Here is a 27,815-nt window from a genome sequence, read left to right as displayed (position 1 = left end):
TGCAACTCTTGCAGCCAAGCTGGTGCCAAATGTCTTGCTCTGCTTTCTTTTGGACTACATCAGCGAGGCTGAGAGGGGAGTCTTGTCGTCTGGGCAGCCCAGGACCTCCAGACACACTGCCTAGACTTGCGTATTGGGGAGGTCACCGCTAATGGAGTGGTTTGACTTCACCCCCAGAGGCACACTCCATTGTCTCTCGAGACATACGGATGCCAACAACAACATGCTAACTTGTTCACATCTCGCTCAGGCAGACGCACAACTGAAAATCCACAGTCGTCATATTTTTTTTAGAAAATAAATTGTTTATTACGAAATTATAACATGGATGTCCCCCACCCAACACCGATTATGCCTTAGCTCCCTAGAATAAAATTGTCCTGGCTATAGAAAGTCCCTTTGCGGTATCAGGAGAGGAGGGCTTTGTCCAGAGGTCAGAGGCCAGATCTCGTCCTCCGCCCTCGCTGCCATCTCCACGCATTTTCCTGGGAGCCCATGCAGGGGTGCTGGTGGTGAGGTCAGAAGCCCTGCCCTGGCTGGGGGGGCTGCAAGTTGAATGAGAGGTAAATCCATGCTGGCAAGACTGGATTGTTAGGGTCCAGGTAGGGAGGGAGTTTGGTACCAAAGGATTCTGGGAGAAAATGAATGCATAGAGTTATTTTGTACAGGAGAAGGGGGAAAGAAAAGAACGGAAACCAAAAACAGAATAAACACGGCACAGGTAACAGCAAAATGAAGAGAAAACAATGTGAATTACAGAGGGGACCAAAAAAAAAACCCCAACCCAAACCAACCCATAACATTTTTGTTTAAAGGCTGAACAAATGACAAAGTAGCAAAATGGAAAGGGAATCGAGGACGTCTAAAGGAACAGAGTAAGGAATGACGGAAGCTGGAAGTGCAAAGTAGCTGAAGAAAGGAAGAGAAGAATCCGAAATAAAATCAAAGTAATTTAAACATGAAAGATTTGGGGAGCGGGAAAACCGCGAGAGAATGAAAGACGCACTGAAAGAATAATTGGGGTGGCTAATCTGTGGCCCTGCAGATGATCCCCAATTATCCCTGACTGCCGGCCATGCCGGGTGGGACTGATGTGACTCAGAAACATCTGGTAGGCCACAGACCAGCCACCCCGGCCTACAGAGAGGCGACGCAAACAAGGACAGGAGATGTCTAGAAGACAAGCTGAAACCGAGAGCGAACCAAAAGGGAGAAAGCAACAAGCAACACGACAGGGACAGAGAGGACTGGAGGGCCGCGCTGTTCTGTGGATGTGACCCCTTCCCGGTTCAAGGTCCCTCAGGTTGGAGGTGGCCCTTCTGGGGTGCCGTAGAGCTCAGCCAGTGTTCGGAAGAGTGGCCCCCATTCTTCCAGGTACTCGTACCCTCCGGCGTCGCTGTCGCCCGCGCAAGAGGACCCTGGGGAGCTGAGGGAGCCGGCCGAGGAGCCCTGTCCCTCATAGCCGTACACCTGGATGGAGTCGTAGGGGGGGACGGAGGGGTCGGCGTCCACTTCGCTCAGGCGGGCCGCCAGGAAGCTGGCCACGTCGTGGGGCTGCGGGGGCAGGCGGGTCGGCAAGGAGGGCGGGAAGTGCAGGCGGGGGAGCACGTCCCGCCGGAAGAGGCGGCGCTGCTGAGGCGGTGGAGGGGCAGCGTCGGGGTTCTGCAGGGCGGCCATGTCGAAGGCCTCTGTGTCCTCTTCGCCCCCGCCCTCGTCGTCGTAGGTGATGATGTTCTCGCGGACGTCCTCTTCTTCGAAAGGCAGCAGCGCCGCCTGCTTCTGCCTCCGGAGGGCGACAAACAGCAGCACCAGGGCTGGAGGCGGGTGGTGGAAACGGACAGAAAGAAGCAGGGGAAGAAGAAGAAGAGTTTGGATTTGATATCCTGCTTTATCACTCCCCTTCAGGAGTCTCAAAGCGGCTCACATTCTCCTTTCCCTTCCTCCCCCACAACAAACACTCTGTGAGGCGAGTGGGGCTGAGAGACTTCACAGAAGTGTGACTGGTCCAAGGTCACCCAGCAGCTGCATGTGGAGGAGCGGGGAATCGAACCCGGTTCACCAGATTACAAGTCTACCGCTCTTAACCACTACACCACACTGGCTCTGGGGAGAAGGACAGGCGTTAGCAAGGCACAACAAACAGAAGGGCTTTCATCACCACACACGCCCATACGCCTTGTTGGACGCTTCTTGTGGAATCAGAAGGACATAACACAATAAGAGCCTTCCCAGGCCAGGCCAATGGCCCATCGAGTCCAACATCTTGTTCTTACAGCGGCCAGAAACCCACAAGGAGCACCGGGGTTCAGCAGAGCTGTTCTCCACTCCATCTTCAGTGGAGGTAGAAAAGGCTCATTCTCAAAAGTCCACCCTCCATAATTACAACAACACAAGATGGAAGAAGTAAAAAAATTTTGACATCACACATGGGTGAAGGGGAGTGGGGGGCATAGGGGAACTTATAAAAAATTCTAATATAATATTTCTAATTGTGCTGCATTTATATACAACAAAGGGAAGTCTATAGCAATAGGTATATTTTAATTTAGTCAGCTATGTAATAGGCTTATGTTACAAAACGAATATGGATTTTGAATTTGATGTTTGTAATTCTTTTTCGGTTTTGGAATAAAGTTTAAAAAAGGAAGTCCACCCTCCATGTTTCTAGAGGTCCTCTGCTCAGTTTTGACGCCCAGCCTCTGCTCTCAGATCTTTTCGGTGACTTTTTCTGAGCTCGTGATCTGCAAGGCCCACATTCTTGGAATACCATAAGAGGGGCTCACTCTACTGCTTTGCTCTTGACCCCAGGATTCTGTCTCAACCCCTGGCACTGTTAACAGAAGCCCACGTTCACATTTCAAGCTGTTGGTTGTTTTTGTTGTTGTTGTTGTCCGAGATCCATCCTTAGATAAACATTGGAGATTTAGATAAACAGCCTCTTCCTAGTTTTGAAACTCTATCTCCAGGAATCATTGATTCCACTCATTCTGAAAATCTACCCCTGCCCTGTCTGGGTTTTCGGTGGGGATGGGCAAATCGATCAATTGCAGTTACTCATTTTTTTAAAAAACGCTCTTAAATTCACTTCTCAACATTTCTGCAGTAAATTGCAATTTTAAAAAATCCTTGCGAAAATTTGTTCTAGCGCTGATTTCCCATAATTACGTTCTTGCACGCAGTTTTAGCTAAGATGCAAAATTTCGCAAGCAATTTCCCCCCGACACAATGCATTTCTGTACGTAATTTGCAGTAACATTTTTTCGCACACTTCCCCCTGACATAAACACGTTTGCACCAGTTGTTTGTTTGGTGAACTGCGTCACAAAATTCTGAAAAGCGTGAACTCTGAAGTTTAGCTATGTTTCAGTTTGCGTATTGGTGCAGAAGCGTGAATTGCCGATCTTCTCACTGGAGTGTGGAAGGAACCGGATTCCTCCCCCCTCCCCAGTTCGCAGCCCCCATTTCTGCCACCTGAGTGCAGCCCCTGTTCGTTCTCACCAAGCAGAGTGCCCACGCAGGCGAGGATGGCAAGAAGGGCACCCGTGCTGAGGCCTGCCGGGGAGCCCAGGGCCTCGGCCCCGCAGGAGTGCATGGCCCCATCGCGCCGACACCGGCAGATGCTGACGGTCAGGGTGGGGGAGCCTGTGCGGGTGGGAGAGCCCCCGTCCACCAGTTCCAGCGGCACCAGCAGGGACCCGCCTTGGGTGGGCAGGCGGGCGGCACGAAGTAGCAAGGAGGCAGAGTTATCTGGGGAGGGAGAAGATGAAAGGCGGTTAGGGGAACAAACTTATAGACTGCGGCATAAAGCGGTGTTAAGACTCACAGAGAGAGAGCGAGAGAGCTCTGAAAATCATAATATCAACAAACCCTTCAAAACAGTAAGGCCACCCTACAAACATCAGAAACAAAGCAATTTTCTCAGCTATAAAATTGATATTCCATAAATGATTGGGGTACCCCTTGGGGAAAGCGCTCCTAAACAAAAATGGATTCAGTAGGCACCTAAGCATCCTGGCACTAGGCGATGGTCTTATTTCAGCTGGTAATTGATCCCAGAGAGCTGGAGCTGCAACACTAAAAGCCTAGTTTGTACAACAGGCTAAGCACACAACTCTCTGCAACTCCCCATCTGAGAAGCGCAGTTGCTAGGCAGTGGGGTCCCTCAGATATACAGTGGTACCTCGGGTTACATACGCTTCAGGTTACATACGCTTCAGGTTACAGACTCCGCTAACACAGAAATAGTACCTTGGGTTAAGAACTTTGCTTCAGGAATGAGAACAGAATCGTGCAGCAGCAGCGCGGCGGCAGCAGGAGGCCCCATTAGCTAAAGTAGTGCTTCAGGTTAAGAACAGTTTCAGGTTAAGTACGGACCTCCGGAATGAATTAAGTACTTAACCCGAGGTACCACTGTACTGGTCTCAAGTTAGAACCACAGAACTGTAGAGTTCGAAGGGACCCCAGGGGTCATGTAGTCCAAGCCCCTGCAGTGCAGGAACTGCAGTCAAGTTGCTTAGGGCTTTAAATGCCGAAAGGCAAATCTTGAACTGCGCCCGTGTTGGCAGCCTGTGTGGCAGAGGTGCTGATGGGATGCCCTGGGTCAACCTAGCTGCTGTATCCTGCGCCAGCTGCCCCTTCTAGGGGAAGCCCCACATAGAGACCACGTTGTGGAAATCCAGGCTTGAGGTTCTCAGCGCCAAAGTCACGGCAGCCAAGCTATGTCAGTCGAGGAGCAGCTGCAACCAAATGTGGTCAAAGGCACTCCTAGACTTTGGCTAATGAAACAATCTATGGTCTTTGAAGCTGTGTGTCAAGGTTATCATTTCCCTTTGTTGTTATGGTATGTTTTCTGTGTGTTTTCATATTGCAGACTGCCCTGTGGTCCTCGGACGAAGGGTGGTACAGAAATTTAATTAGCGACAAACAACAACCGTAACAGCTACTGGTGCCATCTGTGCCTTGAGTGACAAAGATGGATCCAGCGCAGCCCCAGGCTATGTACCTGTTCCTTCCTTTACTGTCCGCAACAGGTAACTGAACTATGCCCTGGACGTGGGCAGCACTCGCACACAGGGCCTCTGTCTTGCCAGGGTTTAAGCTCCGTTTGTTGGCACTCATCCAGCCCTCCACTGTGGCCAGATGGTGGTTCAGAGCCTGCCTGGCCATTCTCAATTCAGAGGCTACATACTGTCTGATGAGCATTCCTAAGGGTTTCATATGCTAAGTAGCATTAGGGGGGAAAGGGTGACCCACAGCACCCCAAAACATAGATGCCAAGGCTGAGGAGCATTTTCTCCAATGCCACTCTCCCGAGATGATCCTGCAGGGGGGGACTGGAACTGCTGTAAAGCAGTGCCCCCAACACACATCCCACAGAGAGGACGCCACGGTTGATGGTGTGTCAGAAGCCACAGAGAGATCAAGCCAAAGAAGCAAGGTTGCAGTCCCCTTTTCCCTCTCCTGGAAGAGCTCAAGGCCAACTCAGATCTGAAACCGTTCTGAAATGAGTCGAGATCTGTGGTTCCCAAACCACCACCCCGCTCCTTGGTTCCATAAACTCATGCCCAATGTCCCCTGCCCTACAAAAAGCACCATTCGGAATAGCAGTCGGCACGACCCACTAAGGAAGATAATAACACAATAAAATTAAACAGTAACGATTCATTGCACATGTATTCAAAATCCAATTAAAACTATTTAGTTTAATTAATTCAGCAAAGTTGATGAACTAGATCCAGGGATACCAGCGTCTCAAGGTCTGATTGTCATTTACACCTCCAGCCGCCACCACCACCAACCAGCCCCCCAGCCCTTGCCTCTTAGTGCCCCCCCTCCTAGATTATCTCACTCCCTCCCAGGCCACTGGACTAGATGACCAGTTTTATCTGAGATTGCCTGCCAACCGCCTGGGATGTTTGAGAAAGCCACACCTGAGAGCAATCCCTCACCCTTGTTGTCTCGCACAGTGACGTTCGGGTCCCTGGCCCCAAGGGGGGAGCGGATTATGATGCGGCTCACGTTCCCGTCCTCGTCTCGATCCACCGCTCGGATCAGCTGCACCAACTAGCGGGAGAAGGGGAAAGGAAAGGGGTGACGGAGCCAAGCTGCGACCCATAGCTGTCAACTTTCCCTTTTTTTAAAGATAAATTCCCTTATTCTGAATAGGATTCCTCGCAAGAAAAGGGAAAAGTTGACAGCTATGCTGCAACCTCCTCGCCTAGCTCCATCCCTCCCCCCCCCAGATTTATTTATTTAACATTCATATATTACATTGGTAAACATTGTCATATTACATTACAGAGCTTATTATAATATATTTTCCAACATGTATACCGAGATTATATACAAATTTTATATATCTGAAAAAAGAAAAGAAAAACAAAGGGGAAAAACAAAGACAACCCCCCCCCCCCAAATCATATACCTACCAACACATTGGACTACATGTCTATCCCGTTGTATATTCCTTTTTTTACAAATGAATGTACTCATATTACTGTATATTTCTTTTAAATTTTATCTAGTACATTCCTATAACAATATGTGCCGCCTAGCTCCACCCCAATAGCCAAACCGGTGGGCGTTATTACCCGTACCAGGTCCCAGGTAGCACTTACGTGGCCGGGCGCAGCATTGTCACAGACAAACGGCTCATAGCTGTGCTCCAGCTGGGGTGGGTTGTCGTTGACATCCAGAATCTGGATGGCCACTTGGACGTGGGAGGCCTGTGTGGGGCTGTCTGGGGGCAAGAGCGGGGGGATGGGGAGAAGCACACAGCCCACACACAGCGTGAGGCGGCCGAGGAAAAGCCACGCGGGACGTGCCGGGAATGGAATGCAGGCGACACGGAGGGACACACAACGGGAAATTCACCAGGACCCCCCCAATTGAAAAATGTTTAAGTTGCAAAGGGGGAAAGCCGTGCAGATCAGCAGTCCCAGGCCAGGGCAGTTCCATGTGACAAGTGTGCATACGAAGCCATAGGATCAGAGAGATTACAGCAGGCAAAGAGGGGGCATAGGAGCGCATGCCAGGCGGACCATAGGGTGGGGTAGTTAGGAGGTTCCACAAAAATGAACACAAGGCAGGTACACAGAAATTGTCACCCATGCAAATACAGCATTTTAGAGCGTGCACACACACAGCCCCATAAGATCCAAGGAGAGGGAGGGGCCAGCGCATGGCGTGCCGCGTTTACACAGGGGTAGGGAGATGCATGCGATCAAGCAGCCGCATTGCGCCCGGCGTATACAGCCATGCGAAAACGGAGCCACAGCAAGGCGCGCAGGCCACAGAATTGGCACGCAGAGGAGTGCGTCGCCGCCACATCAGACGTGCGCGGTGATCACAACAAGCAAGGAGCCACACGGGACAAAGATGGCAGAAAGTGCGCGAGGCAGGTGGCGCAAAGGAGGAAGTGCATCCCATGCAAAACGATACACGGAGAGAGAAAGAGAGCGAGAGAGACAGTGAGTAAATATTTGCCCATTGGGAAATAGGCGTATATATTGCACACTGCGGAATAAAAGCATTGGTTGCGGTGTCTGTCGACGGGGGGGGGGGAATCCGACCCGCAAATGAATACCCCAAACCCAGCCACCGTATCCCAGAGACACCCACCTGGCCCTCCCCAAACCCACCTGTCCCTTACCAAGTTCCGTTGCCACCACGGTCATGTTATGCCAGGGCAAGAGCTCCCGGTCGAGAGGCACAGAGGTCAGGATGGTCCCGTCCTGAGGGTTGATGCTAAAATAGCGCTCGGGGTCCGTGTGCGGCAGGATGGAGTATCTAGAAGATGGGGGGGAACCTGGGGCATCAGGTTGTCGTGGCAACCAGGTACAAACGGAGCAACTGTAACTTTCACACACAAGGCAGGCAGATGCTAATCTGCACAATCCCCACCCCACCCCTGCTCCTGCGGCCCCCCGCTTGCCGTTACCGGATGGCGCTGCTGGGGGAGTCGAGGTCCACGGCTGTCACCTTGCCCAGCAGGGTCCCCGGGGGGCTGTTCTCGTAGACGGCGAGGTGGTAGTCGGAGCGGGAGAAGGCCGGGGGCTCGTCGGCATCCTCCACCGTGATGCGGACGGTGGCCATGTCCTTGAAGGGGCCTTTGCGGATGTACTGAGGGTCAATGAGCGTGTTGGTGGCTTCCACGCGGAAGGTGTACGAGTGGCGCGATTCGAAGTCGAGGGGCTGCGGGAGGGTATGGGCAAGTTAGAGCGGGGAACCAGAGGGAAAGAGGGAGGGGAGCTCTATGGGACGGGGAGACCCGTCAAAAGACGGCAGTGGGGATGCTTGCGGAAGCGGAATAGCAACAGTCAGGGACACTTCTTAGCATGAGTCAGGGAAATAAGAAAAGCAGGCTGTGAAGCTACAACTAAGGTGTAAGGCTGGAAGCCTCTGTCAGTCGTCTACTGAGTATTCAGTATCGCTCAGTCCAGGCTGACAGTTTAGCAGCCAGTTCCAGGTCTCATCAAACCCACTTTCCTGAGCATCCTGTTGGTGACCACATTTGCTGGGACATTAGGACTTATTCCGCTGCTTTAAAGGACATCAGAACATAAAAGTGATCTGCTGGCTCAGGACTGCAATACCTCAAGGACCAGATGAACCTACCTGGACCCTGAGATCATCTTCTGAGGCCCGTGTGCCTCCTCCTCGAGAGGTCCGGAGGGTGGCAACATGAGAACGGGGCCTTCTCTGCAGTGGCTCCCCATCTGTGGAATGCTCTCCCCAGCAAAATTCGCCTGGCGCCTTCATTATACACCTTTAGGCGCCAGGCAAAAACGTTCCTTTCTAACCAGGCCTTTGGTTGACCTGATTGACATAATATACCCTTTTAAAATGTGGCTCTTTTGGGGGGCAGGCGTTATTGTTCTTATTTTGATTTTATATATTGGGATCTTTTCTGTGAACTGCCCTGAGACTTCCAGGTATAGGGTGGTATATAAATTCAATATATGAAATCATCATCAGTGGTCTTCCCCTCCATGAACTTGTTGAATCCTTCAGAACCCACAGCTCCCATCTTTTGCTGCCTGTGGGGCAAATGGAGGGGGTGGTCCCTGGGAGGGAGGGAGGAGGATCATAGCCCCCCTAATTTCAAGGTACCCCCAGAATGGGGGCGCCTCCACCAACCTTTTTCACTGTGATGATCCCGTCCTGTCCCAGCGCATCGGTGTGGATAGCGAAGGCTTCGGCCCCGTCTCCTCCGTCCAGAATGCTGTAGGCCAGCAGAGCATTCTCCCCTTCGTCGGGGTCGTGCGCTCGCAACCGCCCCACGGCAGAGCCGGGAGGTGCAGTCTCTACCACGGAAAACTGGTAGGAGCCTGGGGGATGGGAAGAAGTGCAGGGAAACAGGTGTGTGTATGCAAGAGAATGGGCGGCAGCCAACAAAGCAAGGACTTTTGGCTAACCAGCAGAACCTTCCCACTCCTCTCCCTCTATGTCCCCCTAAATCTATCTATCTATCTATCTATCTATCTATCTATCTATCTATCTATCATCTATTATTATTATTATTATTATTATTATTATTATTATTATTATTATATTTTCTGTTTTACAATTTAAATACTCATTTAAACATCCTTAAAACATCAATAACTTCCCTTCTTCTCTTTCCACGGTTCATTTTGCATATCATAAATCCCTGCTTATTTTACAGAAACTAAACCATTCAGTATCCCATTATTATATCTGTGAAAACTTACTCACACATTTGAATTTATCTTAATGCTGCCAAAGTTTTCAAGTGTACACAATTTGCCCCCATATATTCAATAAACATTTTCCATTCTTCTCTAAATGTATGTTCTTCTTGTTCTCTTATTCTGTATGTTAAGCCTGCAAGCTGCGCATATTCTGTCAGCTTAAGTTGCCACTCTTCTTTAGCTGGGAACTCACTCGTTTTCCATTTTGGGGTTAACGAAACACGGGCCGCAGTAGTAGCATGCATAAATAACCTTTTTTGACACCTGGGAATCTCAGTCTGAATTATCCCCAACAGAAAGGACTCTGTCTGGTTTAGGGGGGGAAAGCACTTTAAAACATTGTTTTCAATTCGTTATGGATCATTTCCCAGTACTCTTTTGCCCTTTTACAAGTCCACCACATATGAAAGAACGTTCCCTCCACCTCCTTGCATCTCCAGCACCCTAAATCCTAAGGGCTGCCTGAACCTTTCAGCGTGAATGTGGGGACAGGAGACAGAGGGGGGTTTCTGTTGCATGAGCATAAATCCTTGCACTAGCAGAAGCAGGCTGTGTACACAGCCCACATTGAAAGCACATCACTCCCTGCCTCAGAGGATCCTGGTAACTGTAATTTTCTTCCCACAGAGCTGCATTTAACAGCACCCTTAAACTACAGTTCCCAGGATTTTGTGTGTGTGCGTGTGCTTTAAATGCACGGTGCGTACACAGCAATTCTCTGTTGAAGACTACCAAATCATAGAGTCATGGAATCATAGAATTGTAGGGACCCCCAGGGGCCATCTAGTCCAACCCCCTGCAATGCAGGGATCTCAGCTAAAGCATCCATGACAGACAGATGGTCCTGTAGAACTGAAGGAGCGTCTCCACCCCCATCATCCAGCCTGGACACAGAGGTCCAGCGCCAAGGGCCTTCTGGCAGTTCCCTCCATGCGAGAAGTGAGTTTACAGGGAACCAGGCAGAGGGCCTTCTCAGTAGTGGCGCCCGCCCTGTGGAATGCCCTCCCAGCAGATGTCAAGGCAATAAACAACTATTTTACTTTTAAAAGACAACTGAAGGCGGCCCTGTTTAGGGAAGTTTTTAATGTCTGATGCTGTATTGTTTTTAATATTCGGTTGGAAGCCGCCCAGAGTGGCTGGGGAAACCCAGCCACATGGGCGGGGTACAAATAATAAATTATTATTATTTATATTATTATTATTAATATGGCCATCCAACCTCTGCTTGAAAACCTCCAAGGAAGGAGAGTCTGCAACCTCCCGAGGGAGACTGTTCCGCTGTCAAACAGCTCTTATTGACAGAAAGCACTTCCTGATGTTTAGTCGGAATGTCCTTTCCTGTCACTTGAATTCATTGCTTCAATGGGCTGCCTCTGACTTGAGTCATTTTAAACACACACCCATCTACACACTGCAAAGTGGCAGCTACTGATTCAGACTGTGTTAAGCACACATTGTACCCTGAAAGCACATTCGAAGCACATTCCCCTGCCTCAAAGAATTCTGGGCAGTGCAGTTTACCCCTCACTGAGTCACACTTCCTAGCAGCCCTTGACAAACTACAGCACCCAGAATTCTTTGAGGGGAGAATTCTTTGAGAATCCCCTTTGAGGGGAATGTGCTTCGAATGTGCTTTAAAGGTACAGTGTGCGCACCCTTGCTGTGCTCCAAGCAGCCCTGCTCAGTCCTTTGCCCCGCTAAACTGGGACTACGTGAGAAGCAGGAAAGGGTGAGTGGACTGCCATGAACAGACCGGCCGGATTTCATTATTCAAGAAACATCGTCTCCTTTCCTGATCTTCCTTCTCCCCTACGACTTCACACATCATGAATATGAAAGGAAGACATTGCAACATCCTGCATTAATTCATAATCACGCTCTTAAAACATTTACAGTATTTGCTCGCCTGTTACATATTTTTCAACAATCGTTAGCGTCAAGGATAACGTAACGTCTGAGGTTGTCGCAGGTTTCCTTGTGATGCGCTTTGCAGTTTTGTGTGTGGTTACATTAAAAAACGTTTAATATGCTAGGCTCCGAGGCTAAACCGTAAACAAAACATCCAATTAGATTGCAAAACCTGTCCCAGGAACATCTTGCCTCTCCTTAACAAAGTTAAGAACCAAGCAAGACAATTTTGCCGGTAGACAGCTCAGATCCAACGTTTTTGATTAGCAAGTCCTTAGTTCTGAGCTATCTGGCGGCTCAAATTTAGTAAACTACAGTGGTGCCTCGCAAGATGAAAATAATTCGTTCCGTGAGTCTTTTCGTCTTGCGATGTTTTTCGTCTTGCAAAGCACGGTCCGTCGCAACTGCGCCTCTTCAAGCGGCTTTAAGAAAAAAGCAAGCCCATAGGGAAATTCGTCTAGGGAAGCAACCGAAAAACCCTTTTGTCTAGCGAGTTTTTCATCTTGCGAGGCATTCGTTCTTGCGGGGCACCACTGTAACATGGAAACGAGTAGCAAAAGTGGCTAGGGAGGCTAGGAATTGTTGCTTTCTTTTGTGGGTTTTGCTTTGCTTTACTTTGCAAACTTGGGTCCAATCCCAGCTTTCTATTAAAATCTGAAGTTTCTGGTCAACCTCTAAAATCCTCTGTTCCCCCAATACAGTGGTACCTCAGGTTAAGTACTTAATTCATTCCGGAGGTCCGTTCTTAACCTGAAACTGTTCTTAACCTGAAGCACCACTTTAGTTAATGGGGCCTCCTGCTGCCGCCGCACCGCCGGACCAAAATTTCTGTTCTCATCCTGAAGCAAAGTTCTTAACCTGAAGCACTATTTCTGGGTTAGCGGAGTCTGTAACCTGAAGTGTATGTAACCTGAAGCATATGTAACCCGAGGTACCACTGTAAAGCGGCAGGCATGTCCTGTCCACAGCCTCCCCCACACCAGCCTTTCTACCCTGCGCATGAAAATATGGTCGCATCCATAGAAAGAACTAAGGTCTGATGCTGACTAGCCCTTCCCAACTCACTCTGAGGGAAGCGAGGCGGGTTATCATTGACGTCGCTCAGTGTGACAGTGACGGTCGTGCTTCCTGAGAGACCCCCGGCGTGCCCCCCCATGTCCTTGGCCTGAACCACGACAAGGAATTCTTGCTGGGTTTCCCGGTCCATGTTGGGGGTCGCTGTCCGGATCACACCTAAAACGCAGGAGGAAGAAGAAGAAGTATCAGAGAGAGAGTGTGGCAAAAGGAGCAGTGGGTGAAGGACCAGAATAGATAGATAGATAGATAGATAGATAGATAGATAGATAGATAGACAGACAGACAGACAGACAGACAGACAGACAGATGATAGATTCCCACCCTGCAAATTTCCCTTCCATCCTCTCAATTAGCTCCACCTAAAGGGAAGGAAGTGTTATGTATTCAGTGGTCTGTGTTTGCCTGAGCTTGAGTCTGGACTAAGGATTCTGAGCTCCCGTGTTCTGATTCGATACATCTTGTCCAATCGCAGAACATTACAGGATTTGGGCCTCTGCCATTGGCCATTCAACTCTTGAGTCGTGATTCGCAGTTTGGAAGTTTAGACAGCCAATCACGTTGGGGGTGGGAGTGGCCCAGGTTTTCAGAAATGTATATAGACAGTTGCTTTGCCTCTGTTTCCCAGTAATGTAGTTCAATAAAGGTTCTTGCTGTTGTCACTGTGTCTTGCCTCGTGGGAACCCACCTAGACTTCACTGGAGACAAGGATGGGATGCTAGGCTAGGTACGCAGCCCTGGCTAGCTTCCACAAGCTGAAATCACTGCTGAGCTGAAATGGCTGACTGGAGCTATAAGGCAGATCACACAGAGCGGACGTCATGGGCACCCAGGGCCACACACCTACACTTCAGGAAGTGACAGATGAAGCCAAGCAGGGCTGGTCAGAGTCACTGGGTAGAGGCACTATGATCTGGATGAATGTAAAGACAGGTGGCTGACCCAACAGATTCAGAGGTTGTTCTTCACGTGACCATGAAGCTGGACATACAGATGGAGGTTGATGGGATGAGTCACTGGTGGTTGGATAGACTTGCAGAGAAGAAGGCGGCAACTCAGAGGCTGCCTGACAGCACCTTTAAACCTCCCCTATGGCACACTAGTTGGGACGCGGGTGGCACTGTAGTCTAAACCACAGAGCCTAGGGCTTGCCGATCAGAAGGTCGGCGGTTCAAATCCCTACGTCGGGGTGAGCTCCCATTGCTTGGTCTCTGCTCCTGCACGTTTGAAAGCACGTCAAGTGCAAGTAGATAAATAGGTACCACGCCGGCAGGAAGGTAAATGGCGTTTTCGTGCGCTGCTCTGGTTCGCCAGAAGCGGCTTAGTCATGCTGGCCACATGACCCGGAAGCTGTCTGCGGACAAACGCCGGCTCCCTCGGCCTATAGAGCGAGATGAGTGCACAACCCCAGAGTCGTCCGCGACTGGACCTAATGGTCAGGGGTACCTTTACCTTTACCTTTATGGCACACACACTTGCATAGGCTTGGATTTGAGGGCCTGTCTATGAGCCCTTCCAGATTTTGGAGAGGGGTGGTGGTGTTGCAGGTGTGCTCTGCAACGCGCCACTGATGCAATAATAGTGCCTCAGTAAGGATTTATAGTGGACTGTCACCACATCATCCTATGCTAATCTGCGATGCTTCCCCAATGTTAACCACGTTATTTCTTTCTGGAGGGGAGCTCCTGTGCAGCAACACGACAAAAGGAAGTAAAAAAACAAACCCACTAATAGGGCATTGGTGGTATGTAAAGCTACAGGATTTCGGCAGGACGTTACAGGGCATGCGCTGGTTGGAAGCGAGGCAGGGCGTCAACCCAAAATATTTGCAGGTGCACACAGTATTGAAATAACAAACGCCCAATAAAAAGAACATCTGTAAAGGGCTCTATCATTCCCAAGCGTTAAAACTTGGCCTATTGCAGCCTTTCCCTACCCAGCATCCCCCAAATATGGAGGGCATGGTTGTGCAGTTCAAAACAACTGGAGGATGCCCAGTTGAGAAAGGGTGGCCTATTAATAACCAGTTGTTCCGAAATGCAAGGAAGGGAGTGTCGCACTCCCCGCTGAAGAAGCTTTCTCCATCATCAGCTCTGATGACCATCTCTGTGATTCCAAGCCAATCTGCCATTCCCATAGCTGTCAACTTACAGATTTGAAAATAAGGGACCAGCAGCCTCGAAAATAAAGGATCAGCAGCCAAAATAAGGGATTTTCCGGGCACAGGTATGTTCAATTTCTGAGCCCCTCTGAGCCAAAGGCAGAAAGCCCAGCCAGCAGCCAAATGAAACCTCATCAATAAGGGACAGCAGCGGGACATGGCGCTGGGATAAGGGACTGTCCCGCCAAATAAGGGACACTTGACAGCTATGCATTCCACGGCATATCACAAATCTGCCCACTTGCCCCAGTCCCCAAGAGCGCACAACAATGGCCCCTTGCCGCATTCTTCCCTTCGCAATGGGGCGACACTGGCACCATCGCCCTTCCACCCCCAAACCTGCCCCCCTCCTCCCCGTTGTGTACCCGTCTGGGGGTCGACGGAGAAGAATGGCAACCCCTCGAGTACCGTATAGACCAGCCTGGCACTGTTCCCGTAGGCAGGGTCGTCTGCATCGTGGGCCGTCACCTGAATCACGGACGTACCTGCAGAACGGGGCAGATTAACAGAAAAAAGAAAAACCAAACACACAGGTTATTGAGGATGCTGGCTGCGAGACTCCGCAGGTCAGAGTTCAAGAAGGGTCTTGTTGGCACAGAGACGTAGTTTCCGTCTTGGCCATAGTGCTGCTATTTTGTTGGAGGCCCGTCAAAAAGAGCAAAGTCGTAAGGCGTTTGAAAAGCAGGAACCCGGCACAGCTGAGAATTCACCAAAAAAACACTGAAAGCCATCTTAGGTACCATAAATAAGTTTTTAAAAAATATAAAAATAAGGAAGACCACCTGCACTACCTGCCAGGCTTACGTTTTAAAAATTGCTCACAAGAGCCCCCCAGGGAGGCAAACAGCATCTTAAAACAGCCATAAAAATCCAACATGTATTCTCCATTAAGAGCAACCTGTAAAATGCCAAAATAACAATATAAAAGAGCAGCATCTCCAAATGGAATGCTAGATGAGAACTCCTCCAAGCCTCTTCACAAGAGTCCTGCTTGCAGACGCAAGGCTCTGGCAGGCTGCAGCGTGGTTGCTGTCGTTCCCAATCCCGCAACCCTGAAAAGTTACTATTAAATCATCAAAAGTACCTGTCTCCACCCTCCTCCCAAAGTACTCACCCCATAAAGGGAGGCTCCCTGCTGTGTCTCTGTATGATTCACCACCCTGGCCGTGTCTCAGCCTCCGCAGGGGAATAGGTAATTTCGGCTGTGAGCCAGCATGGGGTGTGACTCGAGCGTTCAATCAGGCCCAATAAAGAGGCACAGGCTGTGTACACACTTTGCCTTCAAAGCCTATTCTTTCCCCTCAAAGAATTCTGGGAGCCACAGCTCACCCCTCACTGAACTACAGTTCCCAGTAACCCTTAAGAAACTACAGTGCCCATAATTCTTTGGGGGAAAGAATGTCCTTCAGATGTGCTTTAAAGGAACAGCGTGTACGCAGCCATAGTGGATTTGCCTGCCCTGAGAAGAGGCTACACCAGGCTTCCTCAAACGTGGCCCTCTAGATGTTTTTTTGGCCTACAACTCCCATGATCCCTAGCTAGCAGGACCAGTGGTCAGGGATGATGGGAATTGTAGTCTCAAAATATCTGGAGTGCCAAGTTTGAGGAAGCCTGGGCTACATGTTACCTCCCTTTGTGAGTCGCAGGCCTCGTCTGCTTCCAGTTAGGAGGCACGCCGAGATCAACAACTCCTGCAGAAACACAGAGGGGGTAGATTTATCTGAGGCTGGGCAGTTCGTCCACTTAACATACAAAAAGTCAACATGCGCTTCTGACTTTTGATTTGGAAGAGAAGTGGAACATGGGAACTCATGGACCTCCAAGGATGCTGAATGATGGAAGATTCAGGATATACAGTGGTACCTTGGGTTACAGATGCTTCAGGTTACAGACGCCGCTAACTGAGAAATAGTACCTTGGGTTAAGAACTTAGCTTCAGGATGAGAACAGAAATTGTGCTCCAGCGGCACGGCAGCAGCAGGAGGCCCCATAAGTTAGAGTGGTGCTTCAGGTTAAGAACAGTTTCAGGTTAAGAACGGACCTCCGGAACGAATTAAGTTCTTAACCCAAGGTACCATTCCAGAGCCATGTACGCATCCTGAGCAGAACGAAACCCGCATCTGCGCATGTTGTGATTCGCCGCTTCTGCGCATGCGTGTGACGTCACTTTGAGCGTCTGCGCATGTGCGAGTGGTGAAACCCGGAAGTAACCCATTCCGTTACTGCTGGGTCGCCGCAGAATGCAACCTGAAAACGCTCAACCTGAAGCATATTTAACCCGACGTATGACTGTATAAAAGAAAGGACTTCTTCGTGCAGCGTTGAACTATGGAACTCTCTCCCACAGGAAGCAATGGTGGCCACCAACTCAGACGGCTTTAAAAGAGGATTGGACAATTGATGGAGGAGAGGGCTATCAATGGCTACCAGCCTCAGGGAGGGTCAGGCCCTGCAGGACTTTGGTGGGCATGGTGTGCAACAGGAAATCTAGCATATCAGTGGTAGGATAATGTCATGTGAGGAGTGCAACCCGGCTTCAAGCTTGGTTCTGATTTGAATCATCATCTGGGGGTGCCATTCACACACTTAAAAGCACATGGGGCGAACCCAAGATATTTGGGTGGCTCAGGAGGCCATCTAAAATAGCTCCCACAATTTCACCTCAAACACTTCGCCTGTATGCTCTGGGGCAGGAGACTGGAGCAGGAGGAATTGGAGCACCCAGCAAAATGGGCAATCTCCCCCCATAATGTCCCCCCCAGGAAGAAACAGGAAGGGGAGGAACTTGTATTTCTGAGACTCTGCAGGCTCCTCTTCCCTCCTCCAGTTTCCTTCATATGGACATAAGAACTACTTTGCTGGACTAGGCCCACATCCTGTTGTAACGGTGGCCAACCTGATGTCTGTGGGAAACATGCAAGCAAGATTCGGGTGCAACAGCCCTCTCCCGTCCCATGGCTCCTCTCTTGTGTGGGGAAGCAAGAAGACATTAAAAGGAAGGGTGCGCTGGTCCCTGGTCCAGACACGGACATGTTCCAGATGCAGGAGGCAACAGCGCATGGCCTGCCATATTTACACAAGGCTAACCCCATACCTGTGGGAAGCTCGCCACGCAGTGGCGTTGAGCTGTTCATGTTCTTACGTCCAGCCCAGAGGGTGACCCCACCTGTGAGCTTCCTCTGCCTCCTTATTCTCTGTTTTGCCCCTTGTAGGACTCAGGAAGGATTCATGTAGGTAGGACTCATGCTCTGCGTTATGATACCAGTCATGGCTTCTCCCAAGGAATTCTGGGAACTTTGGTTTGCTCAGAGTCAGGAGAGTCGTTAGAAGACTCTCTCCCCCATAAGCAACACTTCCCCGAGTGGTTTACCGATCTCAAGGCCTCTTCCAGGGAACTCTGGGAATTGTAGCTCCGTGAGGGGAATAAGCGCCTCCCAACAGCTCTTGGCACTCTTAACAAACTACAGCTCCCAGAATTCTCTGGGGGAAGCCACAACTCCTTAAAGCAGAATTGCAGCACTTTAGGGCGTGGAGGAGGCCTTAAGATTGGCTCTGCCTCCTGACGTTTTCCAGCCCAAAGAGCGCCAGCTGCAGCAGGGAAGGGAAGAAGATCTCCCCGGGTGGGAGACAGGGAGAAGAAAGGAAAGGTCCTAGCTGAAAGCTGGGAGGGTCCACCTCTTCCTGTGTGAGACAAGGGTTAAGATCCACCTGTGAGAGAGGACGTTGCATTCGCCTTCCTCTTTTTTCCATTTCTGTTTCTGTTTAAATTTGGCGGGTTGTTTTTTTTTTTATTGTTGCCTTAGGAAAAGGCTCAATAAATTCTTATCAAAAAGGGTATTCTGCAAAGGGTCAGCTAAGGGCGGTTCCTCCACCAGCCAGGCCACTGAACTCACCCACGTTGCTCATTTCGGGCACAGTAGCGTGGTAAGGGCCATGGAGGAAGACCGGCGGGTTGTCGTTGATGTCTTGGACTTTGATGATGAACTCAGACGGCGGCTCCAAAGGCCGGTTAGAGGCCCGGTCCACAGCCTGGGCCAGCAACGTATACTGGGATTTCTCCTCCCGGTCCAAGGTTTTGGTGACGTGGATGTTGCCCGTTTTCTCGTCAATCACGAAGACCGTGCCGGCCCCCTCTCCGGTCAAGACGTACTTGATGCGGCCCTCGCCCCGGTCCACATCGGTGTGAAGCTGTCAGAGGAAAAAGAGAGTAGAGATATGGAACTCTGTAAAAAAAAAAAAAATCTATAATCCTAACACAGCCTTTGCCAACCATGAGTTTTGGAGCGCAGCAGCCAAACGCAGCGGAGGCTAATGGGAGCCGAAGTAATCACAGAACTGTAGCGCTGGAAGGGACTTGGAGGGTCATCTAGTCTAACCCCCTGCAATGGGGGAATCTCAACTAGATCTCAACATACACAACAGGTGGGCTGCTGGGAGTTGTAGTCCAAAACCTCCCAAGGGCACCAGGGCAGTGAACGCTGTCCTAATGTAAGGGATTGGGTGGTGGTGGTGGGAGCAGCGGCAATGAAACCGCTGGCGGTGATTGGCTGAACTGCCCTAATGCCAAGCATTCCCTGGCTACCATTGGTTGACTTGCTCCAATCAAAGTGATGGGCTGGGCAGGTGGCCAAGGTTACCAAAGCTACTTTCACACCTTATGTTAAAAGTGCTATAATAAAACTTTATACCGGCCGTGGCTTTCCCCAAAGAATCCTGTGTGCTGAGAGTTGTTCGGAAGACCTCTTTTTCCTCTCCCGAGGCTACATTTCCCAGAGTGGCGTAACCACCAATCTCTCTTCCTGGGAACTCTGGGAATTGTAGCGCCTGTAACTGCCTACAATTCCCATAATTCCTTGGGGGAAGCCACGCCTGTTTAAAATGGTATCATAACACTTTGGGGCGGAGGTGGCTTAACAAGCAAGACTGCTTTTTCATGTACAATAATCCAGTGTTCAAGGAACAATATATCTTGTGTGCCTACATCTTCAGGTGCGAGACTCTTGCCTTTCGCCAGCTCCCATCCCCTCCGCTGACCAACTTGCTCATTTATTACTGTACTGCGCTTTGAGGCTGATAAATGCAGCGTGTCTAAATTAGTTCACAGCTCAGGTGCCATTCGAGCCAGGGACTTCTTGACTGAAAGCCAGTCAGAAATGAATATTATATTGTTTCTGCATCCTGTGTGCAATAAATGGCTTTCAGTCTGGTTGTCTGGGGAAAATTTTCTCTGTGTGTTTTTTTGTTTTTTTTTAGACATCATTTTCCCTGAGTCCGTTCCAGAAAGCTATTGTGCAGATGAGAATTCTGGAAAAAAAAGGCCTGAGCGCTTGCTTCCAAGCGCAAAACTCCGCAATATTGGGGTGGGCTGTTGGGGCCTAGGGAAGGAGGGTCCAGGAATGAGGGAGAGAGGAGAAGGGCTGAGGCAGGAGCCTGAAAGGAGGAATAATAATAATAATAATAATAATAATAATAATAATAATAATAAATAAAAATTTATTTATATCCCGCTCTCCCCAGCCGAAGCCGGGCTCAGAGCGGCTAACAACAGTAAAAAGTAACACAGTTTACATAAAATCATGATCAATTAATTGAAATACATTCTAAAATCAATTCAGAATAAAATCAATTCAGAATAAAACCTCAAGGGGTTTAGGCAGGAGGAGTGGGGGACCTGTGACCCTCCAAAGGTTGCCTGCGATTCCAGATCCCATCATCCCTGACCATTGGACATGCTGCCTGGGGCTGACGGGATCGGGGTCCTAGCAAAATCTGCAGGGCCGCAGATTCCTCATTCGTGGCCACAAGTCTCTGTCAGAAGTTCAAAGCACTGCTTATTGCAAATCTTATTGCATTCCCACCTTTTCTCCAAAGACCTCAAGGTAGCACCCATACGTCTCCCCCTCTCCATCCCCCCCCCACAATAACCCTGTGGGATGGATTAGGCAGAGAGATAGCGACTGGCCCAAAGTGGACTTCATGGCTGAACAGGAATTTGAACCCAGGTCCAGCGCTCTAACCACTACTCCACACTGTCTCCCTCGCCCGGCACTTTGAAAGCGGTATTGCAGGCACTTCCAGTCAGCTGATCCGCTGTGGCCAGGAAACATCCTTTGGGCTGAGTCTCACTCTTACCTGCCCCACACATCAATGATGTAGGGCAGATAGCCTGGTTGAACCGGCCTTGCAAACCATGTCGCAAGGTCTGGTGGGCCCATCAATTAGGATCCATCCCTTTGCAAAAGGTAGGGTTGCACCCCCTAGGTCCAGGCTGCCCCTCGTTGCCTCCTCAGCCCCCCACGCCGGCCAGTGTGGGGCCCAGCCGTCCTGCAGCTCACCCTCCCAATGAGGACGGGCTCCGGTCCGGCGTACTCCTCAATGACGAAGAACTGGTTCCAGACCCAGCTGCGACGGGACCTCATCAGCGGGCGCTCCCAGCGCTGAGACATGTTCCCCCGCAGGGACCCGGCTCTGGCACCCTGGCTGGGCGGCATGAGGCGGCCTGCACAGCCACAGCCTCCCAACCAGGCCAGCAGGAGCTGGAGGAAACTGGCCATCGCTCAGCCCCGCAGTTCAGTCCTCCTGCAGCGGGGGGCGCTGCTCATCTGCGTTGCCCATAAGGAACAGCTACCCCATCTGGGTGGATCTGGGTGCATGGGGGGCAAGATGGGGGGAGGGAGAAGGGGAGAGAGAGAGGGACAGAAAGACTAGATATCATTGCCAGTCAGATGCATCCTTCCAATCACGTACATCGCCATCCACTCCTGTCCAGAATAAATGGCTGATTCATGCAGATAATCCATAAAGAACACCGTTCCTCTTCCTTTCTCCGATTCCCATCCGATTGTGCCAGAGTTATTTATTTATTACAGCATTTGCAATCCCCTTCCCTTCCAAGGAGCCCATGGGGGTGTATACACTTCTGTCTTGAGTGGGGGTCAGCCTAAGGCAGTTTTCCTCAACCTCAGCCCTCCAGATGTTTTTGGCCTACAACTCCCATGATCCCTAGCTAGCAGGACCAGTGGTCAGGGATGGTGGGAACTGTAGTCTCAAAACATCTGGAGGGCCGAGGTTGAGGAAACCTGGCCTAAGGGGTGGCAACTAGCTCAAGGTCACCCCACAAGGTCAGATCCCCAGGTCTACCAACTGCAACCTATGGGTCAGAGATATCCAAAATCCTTCCCGGCCTTCCAAAGAGAACCAGACACCAGATCTACGAATGATAACTGATAACAGGTAGACCAGGAGACACATCCACACTTGGCCAAACACTGTCCCCAAATGGACTATAGGTCTTCCCATTGCAACCCATGAGCAAGACCTAGCCCAAATCCCTCCTAGCCTCCCGGATCCCTTCCCAAGGCAAGCTGGTCAACGTTGCCCACAATCCTACAAGACTTCTGCAGAGAACTGCCCTCCTGCTGGATCTAACCCATGGGCTCCAAATTGGACTTTTGGGGGGAACCGTCTGCCAGGGATTCAAACCCTGGTCTCCCAACACTGTAAGTCCTACACCACACTGGCTCTCTTCAGGGAAGGGCGAAGCCAAGGCAAGGGAGCCGCCTGGGCCACATTCTGCACGTCTTCAGGTGCACACTGCGCTGGCACGGCCTGACGCAGCAAACGATCGAGTCGAGAGGCAATCTTTGGGCCGGCGCTCCACTGCGGATGCTGCTCGGCTGGCGTGTGAGCTGAGAACCTCATCCCAGCATCCTCTGTTCTTATTGATTTGCAATATTTGCGGACCACCTCCTAGCTAGGATTCTGTGGGCGGTTTAAAACAGGACTGGGGAAACCTGTGGCCCTCTAGATTTTGTGGCTAGTATGGCTCACCATCAGGGAACGATGGGAACCGGAGTGCCACAACCTTTGGAAGGCCGTGGGTTCCCCACCTCTCGATTCACAGTAAACATTAAAATTATATGAAGGCAGAAATGGGAAATCTAAGAACAAAACCAGTATCACAGGTGCTTGCGGGTTCTTCGGCTCAACCCTTGGTTTCCTAAACTACTCCACAGGTGAAACTCAGCTGCTTCTGGTGGCGGAGAAGAGGAAAAGGCTCATTTAATGGAGACAGATTTACCTATTATGGGTACCAGAAGGCCAGTTCAGCACTGGGTAAATCGGTCCCACTGGAGGTTATACTACTTATGCGTGAAGACGGAGACGGGGTCGTGGCTCAGTGGCAGAGCATTTGCTCTGCATGCAGAAAGTTGCAGGTTCAATCCTAGCATCTCCAGGTAGGGAGAGGCTGAAACCCTAGAGAACGGCTGCCAGTCAGTGCAGGCAAGCCTGGCCTAGTTGCCCTGACTCAGCACAAGGCAGCTTCCTAGGTACTACTCCTTCTGACCTAGGATCTCAAACTCTGGGTCTTTCTGTGCCTAGGGTGTCAGCCTGCCACAAATCATAGAATCGTACAGTTGGAAGAAAAGCCCACTGCCTTCTGAGCGAGCTGAACTGTCAAACAGCACTTATTCCTAACGTTTAAGTCACAACCTAGTCCTCCTAGCTTCAGGATCCCGGGTGACGTGCGCTGTACTCGTGAAAGTTACATCCACTGACAAAAGTGTCAGCCTAAACACAGTTCTGGGGTCTGACTCAGGAACGGGAAAGAATGAATGGGGAGGAAGAGGGCCGGCCCTATCATTGGGTGGAGAAAGGAGACCGCCTCAGGGGGCAGGTGCGGAGGGCCGCCACCTCTGCTTCCTAGAGCTTCCTTCCGAAGGCCCCCCTCTGTGTTGCTCTCTGTTGGAGGACCAAGCTGTGCAAGCGACATGGGCCAGCCCAGCGTCCCTAAAATAGTCTGCTGCCTTCGGGTTGTCAGGAGGATGCTATTTCCGTTGCTGGCACTGAAGTCAGCTCAGCTGGAGTGGGGAGGGGCGCCATCTTGTCCTTCGCCTCAGGCAGCAAAACGGCTTGGACCAGCCCTGAGGTCAACGAGGGCCCCTAGGTCACGAAGAAGAGGCCGCAGCTCAGCGGGAAAACATCTGCTTTGCAGACAGGTGGTCCCAGGTTCAAGTCCCGGTGTCTCCAGGTACAGGGAGAGAGTCCTGCCTGGAACCCTGAAGAACTGCTGCCCAGTTTGTTTAGGCAATACAGTGGTACCTCGGGTTAAGAACTTAACTTGTTCCGGTGGTCCGTTCTTAACCTGAAACTGTTCTTAACCTGAAGCATCACTTTAGCTAATGGGGCCTCCAACTGCCACTGCGCCGCCGCCGTGTGATTTCTGTTCTCATCCTGAAGCAAAGTTCTTAACCCGAGGTACTATTTCTGGGTTAGCGGAGTCTGTAACCTGAAGCATCTGTAACCTGAAGCGTCTGTAACCTGAGGTACCACTGTAGAGCTCTTTTGTTGCTCGGGTCTGTGGGGTTTGCTCCTCTTTCCCGCCTGGGGAAGCTCCAGCCCCGAATCATTCACAAAGCACCCCTTGGGTGCAGCCATCCTTCCAAAACCACAAAACCACTAGGGCCTCTTCATGGAGTTCCTAGTTGCCCACCATCCAGAGTCTACCATCCACACATGTACCCCTGATGCGAAATGTTCTGACCATCCGCGCATCTCCAAGCTCATTTTTCCTCCATGCACCCACCCCTTTCCCCCTTCCTCCTCTCCCCACACGTCCCTCTTTAAACCACCCATCCATCTCCTGCAGCACCCGCCCACTATTCATCCATCCGTCCACAGAGATCTTCAAATATGCCCATCGCTCCATCCACCTGCCCATCACCAACCTGTCCAAAGACAGCACTTAACTATTCATCTAAGCCATCTGCCCGTCCATCCATCCATCCGTGCAGATTATTTATCTATGCATCCGCCTGTGCCTCCCTCTCTCCTTCCTTCCCTGCATCTTCTCTCCCTCTTGTTCTCACTCCCTGCCCCCCCCCACAACACACACACTCCTGGTGTCTCTGTTCTCCATTCCCCTCAGGTCCTGCTCCCCAGCCTGCCCTGCAGACGAGAGAGGACAGATGATGGATGGAGCGAGAAATGGACAGACGGAGAGATAAACGCAGTTGCAAGGAAGGGCAGAACGAGACAGAGATACCGCCTCGTCCTGTTTTGTGTAGGGATATATATATGTGTACACTCTGGGGTTAATTTGTTGTCGTCCCCCGACAACTTACCCAGTGGGATCTAGCGGTGGAAATGGGCAGGAGGAGCCGGGGGCCAGAAAAACTTGATGGCTCCTTGGCAAAATATTTCGGCCACGTTTGCCTCTGTGCTTAAAACCTCTGCCATCATTGACTTGGGCCACCGAGGAAGCCCTGAGGCCTCGTCCTCTTTCTTCTAGGACCCTTGGCCACGCTAGGGGGATAATAGCAGGGCAGTTGGGGTACCCTCTTCACTTAACCCTCTGCAATATTTTGCCTGGCTACCTGCCTGCCTTCCCAGTCCTTGGTTTCGAGAGGGTGGGGGACAGATGCCAGGACCCAGAACTGCCTGGAAGGAGCATTCTCTGACCTGGAAGCTCTGATCCTCAGCCCTTGACGCGGGAAGACTCTCTGACCCTAGGAGCCTGCGGCAGTCGCTCGCTGCCAAAGGAAGCGGTGAGGAGGGCCACAGACTTGGACGGCTTTCAAAGAGGATGGGGCAAATCCGTGGGAGGATTCGGCCATCGACAGCTACGAGCCATAGCGGCTGTCTTCTGCAGCATGCTTCTGGGAATCGCAGGAGGTGGAGAGTGTTTTGGTGCTCAAATCCTGCCTCTGGGTTTCCCCCTGGGGCATCTGGTTGGCCACTGTGAGATCAGGATGCTGGACTAGACGGGCCACTGGCCTGATCCAGCAAGGCCTTCTTATGCTCTTAAGGGAGATGCATTCTGCATCTGCTCTGGGGAGCCCTGGTTTTGCTCTTGCTTCATAACCTCAAGGGGTAAGCTCTGCCATTGGCAACTAGTGCTAGGGCTGAGCTCCACCACAGACCCCCTCCTTCCTTCATTCCTTCCTTCCTTCCTTCCTCAGTTTTGTTGCTCCTTCTTCCACAACCTGGGAGCTTCCAGACTGTCACTGCTTTTGAGCTGGATTCAACCACATACCAGCAAATTTAGGCTGCATGGTTAAAGTTGACTTGGCCCTCTTGTACTCAAAACCCTGTATATACAGTATATATATATCCTGCCGTGAGCTGCCCTAAGATCTTTGGATGAAGGGCAGAATACAAATTTAACCAAGAAAGAAATAAGAAACCCACTTTCCCCAAAAGATCCAACTTTTCACGACACGGAAAGTGCAGGGGTAACACTGGCCTTGGCGCAAAATCATCTAACCTCCCCGAAAACAAACTGGGGCAAACGCTCACTAAATGGCCAACGTTGCCTCGCTTCCCCGTGAACTAATCAGGACGAAATGCGCAGTGCACAGGTCGTCCGGAAGCCCCCGGGTCTCCCCACCTCTTTGTATTTCTATCGCTCAGCCGGCATCTGCATTCTCTGGCTTTCTCACAGTTTCTTTCCCCCTCCTCTCTCTCGCCTTCCTTGTTAGCGGTTTCCCTCTGAGGCCTTCGTTCAACCCAATTAACCTGTGGGGCAGTTGGGCCCAACTGCGGCCTGACCTGCTTTAACCTTTCGAGCGTGATCCAGAAATGCAGTTAATAATTTTTTTCTTTCTTTCTTTTTTTTAAACACCCCCGCCTTGCCCTCCAGTGGCGCCCTCTGTTGAAACTGGCACGAAGATCTGGTCCCCAGTTCCTCCTCCCTCCTCCTCGTCCTCGTCCTCCTCAACCATACCGGGGCCTAATCGCTGTAATTCATTCGGAGCGACAACTGATTCAGTCACTTGGCTTCTCCTTATTGATCGGAAATGAAGATAAACAGCGAGGAAATGAGCAAGGGGGGGAGGGGAATGGGAGGCTGGGAGCGCGTGTCCAGCAGGTGCTTCCTCAAGAAGCAGCCCGCCCCGGATTTAATTTGAGATGGCGGCAGAGGGAGGGAAAAGGCTGGGCTTGACTCCTGCTGAACAGGCACTCTCTCAGGCCTCGGCCCCCGTTTTCAGTAGCCAAATGCAGCCCTTGGGCAATACAGGCTGTGTGGCTCAGTGGCAGAGAATCAGCTTTGCACGCAGAAACTCCCCGGTTCGATCCCAGCCTGGGGGTATCTCCCTGCCTGACACCCTGGAGACCCTCTGCTGCCAGTCAGTGTAGGCAAAACTGCACTCTGTGGGCCGAGGGTCTGGCTCAACGTAAGGCAGCTGGCCGTGCTCCTGTAAGCAACTTGTTCGGTTCAGGCACGAACCCAACAGCCGCTGCCTCTCTCAACCGCTTTTGGTAATGTAGATCAGGAGTCAGCAACCTTTTTCAGTCGTGGGCCGGTCCACCGTCCCTCAGACCTTGTGGTGGGCCGGACTATTTTTTTTTGGGGGGACGGGACCTGAACGAATTCCTATGCACCACAAATAACCCAGAGATACATTTAAATAAAAGGACACATTCTACTCATGCAAAAACACGCTGATTCCCAGACCGTCCACGGCCCAGATTGAGAAGGCCAATGGGCCGCATCGGGCCCCTGGGCCTTAGGTTGCCTACCCCAGTGTAGATTATAGAATCGCTGCCAGTCAGTGCAGGCAATACTAGATAGACCAGTGGTGTGACTCTAGTGCAAGGCAGCTTTCTAGTCTCCTATAATTCCAAGGCACCAAAGTCAAGTTTCCTTCCCTGCCCTCAGAGGAGCCCCAAGTCATCCCCTGCTTCCTGCAACTGGAGACCAAGAGTGAAAAACCCGACCCTGGAGGGCCTCTGAACATGTGCAGAGTTCTCTCCCTTCGCCTGCGAGTTGCCACAAAAAAATCTCTGTGTGTTCCAAGCTACAAGGGTGTGACTACAAGGGGAAGTATCGTTCCTTTCAGAGACTGATCTCTTTCATGGGCCTAAAACTAGGTGAGGCCAGGCTCAAACTTGCCCGACTTTTCTTGACTCATCTCATGTCTTTCTCTCAGTTTTGTGGGCTGGCCTGCCCCATTCTT

General features: G+C 50.9%; 1 protein-coding gene across 6 annotated transcripts in view; it reads right to left on the bottom strand.

The window, feature by feature from the left end:
- Positions 1-284: 284 nt before the first annotated feature.
- CDH24 (cadherin 24) overlaps positions 285-27,815 on the bottom strand; it is a 33,337-nt gene continuing 5,806 nt past the window's right edge. For 2 of the 6 annotated variants that reach the window (XM_083471375.1, XM_083471378.1), the window contains exons 2-12: positions 21,192-21,499; positions 18,750-19,044; positions 15,222-15,341; positions 12,687-12,854; positions 9,139-9,329; positions 7,940-8,193; positions 7,652-7,788; positions 6,618-6,739; positions 5,949-6,063; positions 3,499-3,747; positions 285-1,814 (exon numbers count right to left, since the gene is read on the bottom strand). In XM_083471375.1, coding sequence (XP_083327501.1) covers positions 1,300-1,814; positions 3,499-3,747; positions 5,949-6,063; positions 6,618-6,739; positions 7,652-7,788; positions 7,940-8,193; positions 9,139-9,329; positions 12,687-12,854; positions 15,222-15,341; positions 18,750-19,044; positions 21,192-21,410 — 2,385 coding nt within the window. In that variant the 5' untranslated portion in view covers positions 21,411-21,499 and the 3' untranslated portion in view covers positions 285-1,299. Of the gene's footprint in view, positions 1,815-3,498; positions 3,748-5,948; positions 6,064-6,617; positions 6,740-7,651; positions 7,789-7,939; positions 8,194-9,138; positions 9,330-12,686; positions 12,855-15,221; positions 15,342-17,950; positions 18,246-18,749; positions 19,045-19,271; positions 19,443-21,191; positions 21,500-26,576; positions 27,253-27,815 lie in introns of those variants that run through there. The other 4 variants (XM_083471377.1, XM_083471376.1, XM_083471379.1 and 1 more) reach the window with 4 other exon arrangements.

This window comes from Podarcis liolepis (genome assembly GCF_965112155.1).
Source record: "Podarcis liolepis genome assembly, chromosome: 13".
NCBI classification, from domain to species: Eukaryota; Metazoa; Chordata; class Lepidosauria; order Squamata; family Lacertidae; genus Podarcis; species Podarcis liolepis.
The sequence above is the reverse complement of the archived record's forward strand: the minus strand, read 5'-3'. Positions and strand labels throughout refer to the sequence as shown.